At 48.9% G+C, this 11,288-nt stretch overlaps 1 protein-coding gene across 1 annotated transcript; it reads left to right on the top strand.

Annotated features, from left to right (window-relative positions):
• Window positions 1-5,250: 5,250 nt before the first annotated feature.
• LOC101756704 lies at window positions 5,251-6,448 on the top strand. Its single transcript, XM_004957804.4, has one exon. The coding sequence runs from the start codon at window positions 5,424-5,426 to the stop codon at window positions 5,979-5,981; it is 558 nt and encodes a 185-aa protein (XP_004957861.1). The 5' UTR covers window positions 5,251-5,423; the 3' UTR covers window positions 5,982-6,448.
• The last annotated feature ends 4,840 nt before the right edge of the window (window positions 6,449-11,288 follow it).

Raw genomic sequence — 11,288 nt, 5'->3', positions numbered from 1 at the left:
TTGGGGGGGGGGGGGTGCTTTTTCCTGTAACAATATACTACTGTCTGTATATCCGTTGATCAGATGGGAAATTTCCGTTGTTTGCTGGTTCATCATTATCGGTCGAAATCTCGAGCGGGCGATTCAATTTGCATACTTTGGTTTTGTCCAGGATCATAAGTACACTGAGACTAGCCTAAACTGTAAACGTGGCTCTTGTTGGCGAGGACTGAATGACTGATTTTGTATTTTTACTTTTTAAATTTATTTACTAACTTGGTTTTAGGGTGACTTTTACAACAGCACAGTAGTTTACTCGGTGATCACTTCTTAGGCTTACATAACCTCAACAAATTTTCTTCTTAAAAAAAGCAAGTTTGCACATGCACATGTGCCCACCAAATGGTTTGAGAAAATGATGCTCATGAGTCATGAAAAGGTAAGCCGAAGTTTGGAATGTAACAAACGCACAAACGAGGATAGCAAGCTTTCTGTTCAGGTGTAAGTTAAGTTAATTGTAGCTGAAAGATAAAGAAAGATGTAACTCAAAAGCGAACTAGCTTGCTAATAAACGCGGTGTCTTTTACTCCTTTCACCAAAATGTTTGGCAGCTGACTTAGCAACTAAGCAGTGCCCAAATTTTGATAAGACCTTCCAAGATCAAACCAAACATGACCATACTCCAAAAATGAGGAGCTTAATTTCCCGTTCAGCTTTTCTTTGTCTCTCGGTGGAGTCTTGCATCAGTTCATGCCTTCCTGGGGCCCCTTTTAGGAAGCCACAAACTGCCTTTGTAGGTTAGTTCATCGGACGGCTTGTAGTTTGTAGGTTGTACAGTTGTGATCCACTCTTACGCCACTTGACTCTTATGCTGATTAGGTCTTATACCAGCTTATGTTATTGATAGTTGGCTTAAAGAGAACCTCAGCTAGCTAGCTAGTGTAGCACAAGCATGGCTTGGAGTCTTAAATCTCACCAGATTATACATGAAGAGAGAAGAAATGCTTGTTCAATCACTTGAATGTCTTTACTCGACGAAAAAGGCAGAGCACCTGCAACAGTTCCCTCGATATTACTTCACTCAAGAGTTAATCTAACAACATGGGCAATGGCGATAGCTTTACCAGTGCAACCACTTGAATGCAGAGTTTTTATCATCTTTTTTGTGTGTGTTTTCTCCTGACGAAATTTGAGGATTTTCGGTTGTAAAACGTACACTATCCCTTCCTCAGTACGAAAAACTTCTAGTAAAGTAGTAATAATCTGTTCTAGCAGTCAAGTTGTCACCATCTGAATCCTCTGAATGTCCAGCTGATCATTAGGGTTACACCCAATCATGGACCATATCGTAACTGAAGAATCAGCAGCAGTTAGTAGCGAACGCTCTGAGGCTCCAATTTCCAATCTAACTCCTTCCCATGCTAATTTCTCTGACCTCCGTTTCCTTCTTCAGATTAAAAAAGTTAGTGCAGGTTGCAGTTCTTAAACAATGATGGGATGGTGCCAATCATTGCATGCTAAAATGGTTCAGTTCAGATTTCAGAACTAGATCAAACTATATTAAGAATTAAGATGGACACTTAGTAGCACGATCTATATGCATCGGATCGAACGTTATATTCCAACCGCTAAGACCTGCGATCTAGGTCAACAATCTCCTGTTGGTTGGGAATATATGCCGGGTTGGTCCGGCCACCTGATTGATTGGTTTCTTTGGCGCCGTCCCCCCACATCGCCGCCACCGGCCGGGAGATGGCCGGTCGCCGTCGCCGCCGGCTGGCTTGCTGGCTATGGCTTGCTTCCCGTGGAGGGGGAGGCAACCCAACCGAGCTCATTTGACTAGCGCTGCCTTTAGTGGCGTTTGACATTGTGCTGATGCTACCGCTCGGATGGTTTATTTCTTCTACTGAAGCTCAGCTGTTGTTGGGATGATGGTCGGGGAAGCTGACGCTGACGTGGGAGCAGAAACGGAACTGTGAAGTGAAGCTATTGCAAGCAACATCCGTCGTCTAAGCAGCTTCACACTGTGTGCAACCTCGCCGCGCAGGGGCTGGGACTTTTGTTTCGTCATGAAATGATTTTCCATTTAGATAAAGAAAGCTAGCTAGTTTGATTTTCTGAAGAAAGGTGGCATAGTAGTATTTAAGCTGCTGTGGACGTACTGATTTAATCTTTTAATAGCTGTTATAAAAATTGCACGTTGCGTCTTGTTGCAAAAGGAAAAAACATTGCACGTTGCGAGTTATTTTCTTCCGTGGTTGTGTTTGATGATCTAGCGCAGCTGCGCAGGTTCTATCCATGGAACAAAAAATAATGAACTTCGTAAGGATTTTCCTATGGAGGCCACATTTGTTCGTTCTACCATCTTGCGGTTTTGGTGGAAAGCCCAAAGTCCCAAAATCAAGCATGCTGTTTGGGCTTTGGGCCTTTGTGCCTAAATGACTGCGCCTTTTGGAAGCTCTCGATGAACGCGTTCGAACTGGACGAAAGGCCAAATTGGATGGAAGGAAGCCGAATATGTTGTGTCCCAGCCCAGCGAGAAGCGGTTGGACCAGCCAGGCCTTGCTGGACCGTGGCCCAGTGCGCCTAATTTTCGTTTTTCTTGTAAATCCCCCTCAAGGCTCGTCGTGAAATTGGTGAGGACCACGGTGAGATAAGAAGTACTCAGTTCCAAATTATAGGATGCATCTAGATATAAAGATATATCTAAGTGTATAATAAAATTTATGAATTAAAAAAAATTAAAACGATCTATAATTTGGAACGGATGGAGTACCAAGATGCTTGTCGAAGCCATAAACCAAGAATTAAAGCATTTTAACTCATGATGACATTGGCGAACAATAACAATTTGCTACGCACATCTAGCGAACCTGCTCGTGATGATGGGGGTAATCGAAAGAGTTTAGATACCACGAGCTCCGGAAAGGAATATCCGCACACGTCACGCGTTTGCTAGTTCAGCTGCGAGACCAAGCTTGGGTATCCTGTACGGACAGTCTGATCTGAATCTGATCAAAGAAAGCATGGCGAATAAAAATTCCCCGCCCCAGGGTGCTGCCCTCTGTTCAAAAAATTCCAACGTACTCCAAGTCAAGGAGCGGTACACCCCCGGTACTGTACCAAAATGTTAAACCAGCGCAATCTCCCCTCACGGGCCCCATCTGACGAGTCAGATTTTTTTTAGAGTACTTGTTTTTCTCTCCCGGCGCATTTATGTCTGTGCTGCAGCTGCAAGCCTGCAACTGCAAGTGGGCGAAAAACTTGGCGGCCAAGTCGAGCGGCTAGCGCTGAAGCCCCGCACTAGCTCCAGGCATTTTGCATGCACGCATGGTTGCACGCATTCAGTTGCGGCAAGCCGGCAATAGCCAGCCTGTCCTGCATCCGCGAACAGATTCATGGAGCTAAATTCAATGAGCTCGTGTCACACGAAAGACGTGATAGGATGGGAGGGTATCAGGGGTGGTAGGTCACAGGACTAATCCCCTCATATGTTTACATACTAGACATATTAAATATAGATTAATTATAAAATTAATTGCATAAGCTGTGGTTAATTCGCGAGACGAATTTGTTAAACCTAATCAGTATATAATTTGACCATGCGGTGCAGTAAATATATGATAATCATAAATTAATTAGATTTAATAGATTCTTTTCGCTAATTAGCTACGGCTTGCGATTAGTTTTATAATTAATTTATATTTAGTCATTCTAATTAATATCAAATATTCGACGTGATCGAGAAAAAAAATTAGTGATGAATCCAAACCACCACGCACGCCGGACCTTTTTATCGCGTCTCTCCTGCGGCCGTGGCCCGTGATGTGATCGCCCTCCATAATACTACTCCCTTGCCGTTTAAAGCGCTCACAGGCGCCGCCTCCCGGTTCGGAGAAACGCTACAGCTAGCGCATTCACCTGACCACACGCCAGACACTACCAGTACCAGAGACCACGCACCTCGCACGGAAAGCAGTCCAGGTTCAACAAACGGGTTTCGGGTTGGTGGTAGATGGGCAGCCCGTATCCCCTTTGCCTCTTCCTCTACGACTCTCTACGTATATCTACAGCCGCTAATTTTAATCCAACCCTCCTGACCACGTGGCGTGATTATCCTGAACTAATAAGATCAGGCGGCCCGGGGCCGGGGGATGGGTGGCGCGTCATCACCGACGCCAGCGGCCAGCGCGGCACCACACACACACCCCGCCACCGCTTCCGCTACCGGATGCCCAGATCCCACCACGTGGGGCGGCGGGCCCACCTGCATTGGCTCCGCCCGCGCCGGGGGGCGGGGGCGGGGGCGGGGCCGAGAAGGGCAGGGCGGGCGGCGGGGCCGAGAAGGGCAGCGGGGTCGCCCTGCCCTGGTTGCTGGTGCCTATCCACTCATGGACCCGGTCTTTGTAGACCGAAACGCACGGGGCTCCTGTGGATAATGCCATGCCCCGGCGCGGCCTTCGACACGATGTCTCCATCCGCACGCACGCGTGCGCGGAGCGGCGGTGCACAGTAAAATAGTCGAGCAGGAAGCTTCGCGGGAATACACTGGCGAGTTGCACCGGATGGAAGCTCTTCGAGAACACTGGATCTGTACATGCACGACGGCCATGCTCCCTACCTCGTATTCGTCAGTAGCCCAGTACAATATTAGTAGCCGTCAAACCAAACCAACGCTGACCTAGCGTTAGTTCCGTCTCGAACGGAGCTTGAGTATCTTGTGGGAGCAAAGTACCGATCCCACATACGTACTCGTACTATTCTTTGCATATGATCGATGTCGTACCGTACGTCATCCATGCTTCATTTGGCTCTGTGTGTGGCTGTGTGCTGCGATTTGTTGGGTGATTTGTGAAAAAAGAAAAGAAAAACAACGAGTAGACGTGTACGGCATTACGAATCCGGATGACATACACGCGGCAGAAACCTCAGTATACGGCCATCAACATCGTTTCATATGTGTACGGGGATTAAACCGTGTCCGGGTACTGCACACACGCACATCCCGTGACCCGGCGTGTGCAACAACGATGACTCGAGATGAGGATAAAACCACGACACCATGCACACACATTGACCGCCTGCCCCTGCCGAACCAGGAATGGGAAAAAAAAAAAACAGGACCGGCGACCCGACCCACAACTACGTCACGGACACGTAAACTGCCGGAGTCAGTTACGCACTCGCGCGGAGCCCGTCACGACAAACCAACACCAGCTCGAGGGTCCCACCTCCCACCGCCAGCGGCCTATAAATCCTCGCCAGGTTGCACCCGGCGCCAAACCTTAACCAATTCCCCCCCTCCCATCTCGCTCTCTCGCTCGGGGAGTCAGGCTCAGAGGCCTCAGGCAGAGACGAGGTCTCGTGCGCGCCCGGCTTTCCTCTCCTCGCCGCACGACGCCGCAACCAATCTGACGCCGACGCGTCGCTAGTTGCCGCCGCCGATGGCCAAGGCGCGCAGGCAGCCGTTCGCCGCCGCCGAGCGGTTCCTCGGGTTCCCCCGCGGCGGGTCGCCGGGGGCCGTGGCGCCGGCGCCGGACGGCGACGACGACCTGCCGGACCTCGCCGAGGCCGACGTCTGGTACTCGGCCGCCACCGATTCCGGGAGCCCCTGGCCCGCGGCCTCCCGGCAGGTGGAGGCGGAGGGTCGGACGACGACGACGGGCGGCGGAGGGCTGGCGCCGCGCCGCGGCGTGCAGGGCGGGCTTAGCCGCGCGTTCGGGGACGGGCCCGGGCGGCAGGTGGCGGCGTCGGCGCCCGTCGAGGTGCCCGCGTGGCCGAGCCACTTCGCCGTGCCGGACCCGGCGCTGCTGTTCGAGATGGAGATGCCGGAGGACGAACCGGGCAAGGACGGCGCCGGCGGGTGGGTGCCGCCGCACGTGTACCTGGCGCGGCGGCAGGCGCGGGCGTCGGTGGTGGAGGGCGTCGGGCGGACGCTCAAGGGCCGGGACATGTCGCGGGTGCGCGACGCCGTCTGGAGCCGGACGGGCTTCGACGGATGACGACGGCGGCGACGGCGACGACAAAGCTTGGATTTTGATTCCGTTTTGCCCTTTCCATCATTCGATCGGTCTCAGGTTCCTCCTCACCTTTCTTCTTTCTTGGATGATGAAATTTTGTAAACACGGGCGGGTTGCTGCTTGTTTTGGCCTCTGATCCATCGGCGATTTAGTGAATCAATGGAAATCAAGAGCTAGAGATGAAGCAAGGGATGATGTGTGGTGTGTAGTAGTACCGAGTATATAGCTCTCAACGAGTACATTCATTTGGTTGAATAATCTGGTTTCGCTGATTGGGCAGTTGGGTACTGGCTGGCTCCAACTAAAATTGGTTGGAGCCTGCAGATTCTTTTGGGTACTTCCCCTAATTTGATGTGGCCTCCAAAGGAGAAAAAAAAAAGCAAGAAATTGGCCATGCATGTGTTGTGATCCAAAGTTGGAATCTTTATATGTTATTTTTCTTCTCGTGATTCTGATGACGCGCTTGAGCTGCATCAACTTCCCCGGTCCTATTGTATATTTTGAGTTTCATAACACAAAATGGTCATGCAGGGAAAAAAAAAAGATAAGTAAACCGAAGAATCAAAATCATAAGCTCGAATTGAACAAACTTCGCTTTCAGTTCGTGAGCGCGTACGTGGAGATCGCCTCTCCAGCTCCCATGCCCTTTAGCGGACCAGTGGATCGATCGCCGTGCATTCAAGCAAAAGAAAACCCGGCCCATCTTATCTTTATTTCACCCCCAGATGCCACGAAAACGCGTTCGCCGCCAAAAGAAGCTAGGATGAGGGCTCGCCGAAATAAAGTATTGTTTAATTAGGTATTCGAGCATGTGCGCAGGTTCATGTAAATTTTTATTATTTTATTGTGATGATGATGCGCCGGTAGGAGGAGCTTTGAGGAACATTCCTCTCTGGGGAGGTTCCGTTACGGCATGCAAGCTTCCAGGAATATGCGGCGGTTTCCGGTCGGTAGCTTTATACAGTATCCACCGTGATGGTGCTGGAGAAGTGGAGATAAGATCCGTTCAAAAAAGAAAACGGCACTGGTGCAGATGGAACAATGTGCCTAAAGAATATCCAGAGCTTTGCACTCTGGGCCCTGATTCAACGTGATTACATAAAAGGGATTACATATGTACACTTCTTATCCACAGCAGCAGTTTACAAATTCACGAAGAGTTGACGGAATGTAGAGGGTAAACCCTTTTCCCCCGGCTTTTTCAATGGTCTGTTTTTATTATTTCGAAATAAAGAGAGCGGAGACGACAAGATGAGCTTCGGCTCCAGCAGTCCAGCTATGGAGTGCTACCTGCACTGTGTAGTGTGTAGGAGGGCCGCACCAGCGATGGCATGGATGTTCTGTTTCCCGTGTCTTTTTTTTTCCCATAAGATATGATGCACTGTGCTTCAACCTGATGTAACATTTGCCTTTTCTAGAGAGGGAAAAAAGAAAATTATGCACTACCTCCCCCACAAATATAAGAACTTCTGAGATTTTTTTTAAAACAAAATATGCTCGTGAATTCTACGGACGAAAGCCATATACTTATATTTAATTAGCAAAAGTAATTTTATAAAAGAAGATGATATATTACACGATATGCATATCTTTTTAAGGTATATTATTAGATAATAGGAAGAGTAATAATGGTTGTCTTATCGTTAGGATTGCACACTACAAGAGTGTACATATTTCCTAACAATTTTTAGCCAGTGGCCAACAGTATTAGCATAATTAGTATCTTTCCCCCTAAGTGAACAACAATGTTTGTTGTATAATTTTTCATCTTTCACTACAGTTTTGGCAATTGCCAACAATCTAATCCCCAAGAAACTCATTACCCATAGTTTTCTCAGCTAGTGAAATAAATACACTATCACTGCTGGCCAATTACATAATATAAGAGACTGTTGGGAAAAAAAAGAGCAAGTCTTGGAGTGGCGTGAGCACAAAGACAAAACCAAGCAGAGAGGAATCAAAGTAACACCCCCTCAATCAACCACGTAGACCCGGGCGCTGCCATTAAACCATGCTTATCCAGATAACCAATAATGTCACAAATGGCCCTGTCTACTTGGGTGGATTAGGCTAGAAGCTAGTACTTATTACGGAGTACACTTGTAGATAATTTTTTATTCCTGTGGAGGGAGCGAGCATGCTCCAGCGAATTGAGATTTGGGACCTGGGAGTGGTGTTAACTGGAGGCTGGACGTTTTCAGATGAGACGTGCATGACAACTGTAGGTTCGTCGTAGCCTATCCGGGAGGAGGAGACGTAGCGAGGCATCGCTCGCATCACCCACGCGGCCCCGGGAGCAAACGACAGGCCGGAGGAAAGCGAGCCACAGCCACCAGAGAGACGCCTCGGGCGGCGTGGAGCCCCGCCGGCACACATGCCGCACCGCGCAAGCACTGACAAACCGCTCCGTCGTGGTCGACCGGTCGATCGTCACTCCCGTCCGTCCGTCCGTCCGTCCGTCCCCCCCCGGCGGCCGGAGGAGATGCCACGGCCCCTCCGAGCCCCCCGGCCACTCGCGCGGAGCCCACCTGCTTTTGGGCGACGGGGACGTGTCCTGCCGCCACCGTATCATACCATCGCGCGGTGCCGGTTGCGCGCACCTCCGCGCTGCCATCCAAAGCCACAGGACCCTGCAGGAACCGTCGCTAGCTCGGCCCCTCTCCCGCGCCTCGGAGCGTCGTTGCGGCGGGTGCTTGGCGGCTTGCTCGATCTCGATCGCCCCGGTCCGGTCCGGTCCGGTCCAAACGATCGACAGGGACCGCGCCCTCCGCTAGGTCCAGCCGCCCCCCTGGGCCCTGGCCCCGCGCGGAGCGCAGCGGGATCGCGCCACGAACCAGCCGGGTCGTTTGTTTGTAGCGTTGCGCGCTACAGGTGTCCGGTTTCAGGTCCTCCTCGATCTATCGTCCAGGGGATAAAAAGGGGCGTTTGGACCATGGGTTTATCATTTTTTAAAAAAACAGGTAAATCTAAGAAATACCCCTCCCCGTTTCAAATGGTAGGTTGTTCTGATTTTTCGAGATTCATAGATATTATTATACTTCTAGACATACACTATGTCTATGCAACTAAAAAACTAAAACGACCTACAATTTGGAACGAATGTGAAATAATACATGGTAAAATGAGTTCGTTCGGTCCATCTGTACATCGTTTTTTATGTTGATTGTGGAAGCAAAAAAAAAAATCTTCTCATTTCAATAATTAATTGGCGCCTGACGAAGCATCCATTAATGTTGCTTTCCCGCTGAAGCAAAGAGTGAATCATTTGTTACCGCGAAACGTACAGCACAGGAGAGGAGAGCACTGCTACTACTACTAGCAACATTTGTTGCTTGTCTAGCTTGGAAAGAAGCCGCGACGTTTCCACGAGAGTTCCCTGCTCCGCGCCATAGGCCACAGCCAGCCAAAGGCAGCCTGACTGGCCGAGAGAGACGTCCAATGACCGCGGGCCGGGCACCCCTGCTCATGCATGCACCTGCAGCTAGCAAGCAACCCCACCGGCTGTCGCTGCACTGACCTCACCAAAGGCACGCGCACGCGTGGATTTGTTCCTTTCCGCCCTTGGCCCCCCGGCCCACGAATCCATCCCTCCGGCAGCCGGCCGCCCTGACGCCAACGGGGAACGGAGCTGCCGTTCAGCGGCTTCCTGCCCGCGCGCGCCGTGTGTATGCGGATCACGGGCGTGTTTTATATTCGTACAGCATTTATTTGCGCGCGCGCGCGCCCGTGACGACATGTGCGAGCGGCTGGATTTGTTTATTTGTGCGGGTCGCTAAAGATGGTGTGATTTTGCTGATGGTGACAGTGCGAAAGTTTCTCCCGCGAGTAGGTGTGTTCTATGATGGTGGGTGCGTTCATGCTGGCGGCTGCCCGTGCCTTGCTGCTTTACTGAAAGCTGGAAAAGTTGTTGGCGCTCGGGTCAAATGTTATAAAGGCGCTCCATCCAAACTAAAACATGTTTTAATTTCATCCTAAATTTATAAGAAAAATATATAAATATCTACAGTATCAAAAAATATACCGGCACTACACCTGTAAAGATGTAAAGAAAATCGTTTAGGACAACATTTAGCGTACCAAGGAGTGACTAATTAGGGTAGAGTTTTCGCTGTCTGCCCCTATCAAATATGGTTGCGGGTGCATTCCATGCGAGAAAATTCCCTAGCTCAATCGGTTAGTGTAGCGAGGTGTGAGTCTTAGGAGCTGAGTTTGATATTTGGCGGGCGCACTTTATTGCTATTGGCTTCATTTTGCATGCACTCGTTTTTTATTTTTTTGCCCTAGCGCGCGCGGAGGCTGCATGGCCCGCTTTTTTTCGTGCTGCGATCGTTTCTGGCGCGTTTTTGTCTCCGTTGTTTGGCTTACAACATGCCTACTTAAGCAATATCTTTCCATCTACCGTGCTCCACCTTTTCTTTTCCCACCTCTTCTCTTTCCATCTACGATGCAATGGCTAATTTTTTTCCCTGGCTTTGATCTAAATGTTCCTATAGAAGAAGATGACAACGACAATCTTGCCTTCAATCTCAACGAGCCAATATTGGAGGATCACAACAACAATGGTAATATATCTGTTGTTACTTTCTTTTCCATATGATTTGATTTGATACTCACAGCATATAAGCAAATTAGTTTTGTTTCTCATATCATTATTTCCTTTTTTGACAGGATTGGATTTGAACTTGCCACTAGACGAATATGGTGCAGTTGATTTCGATTTTGTACAAAACCTCGTTGTTAATTTTTTGATACTATTAGATTTTTTTAGGTAAAAAATGCTGTTATTTTGAATGTGCTTGTTTTTTTTCTTTTACTAGAACATGATGTTGATGTTCCCGTTAAAGTAAACCATTGAAGGAAAGACATGACAGAAGAAGTCATAAGACAAGTGTATCAAGCATTGTTGGCTAGAAGCAAGAATAGGAAGCTAGACAAGAAAGATACAAGATTTGTTGCTGATCAATTTGGAGTACACATTCGGTCAGTTCAACGCTTATGGAAGCGAGGTACAATCCAACTTGCTCATAACATTGTGGTTGTGGTTGCTAGTTGAAAGAAGGGTACGTGTGGCCGTAAGGCAATCCCTATTGATTTGGAATAATTACGCAACATTTCTCTCAAGCAAAGAATGACCATGGAAGATGTGTGTAGCAAACTTAACATGAGCAAATCGTGGATACAAAGGTATTTGAAAAAAGGTTTTCTCAGGCGCCACTCTAGTAGCATCAAACCATACCTCACAGATGCTAACAAGAGATCACGGTTAAAGTGGTGTGTTGACATGATTAA

Source organism: Setaria italica, chromosome II (assembly GCF_000263155.2).
Source record: "Setaria italica strain Yugu1 chromosome II, Setaria_italica_v2.0, whole genome shotgun sequence".
Classification (NCBI taxonomy): Eukaryota; Viridiplantae; Streptophyta; class Magnoliopsida; order Poales; family Poaceae; genus Setaria; species Setaria italica.
This window is presented reverse-complemented; position numbering and strand designations above follow the sequence as displayed.

Bases quoted from the DNA above. Each gene is read 5' to 3' on its own strand.
- LOC101756704 (XM_004957804.4), top strand. From the start codon at position 5,424: ATGGCCAAGGCGCGCAGGCAGCCGTTCGCCGCCGCCGAGCGGTTCCTC.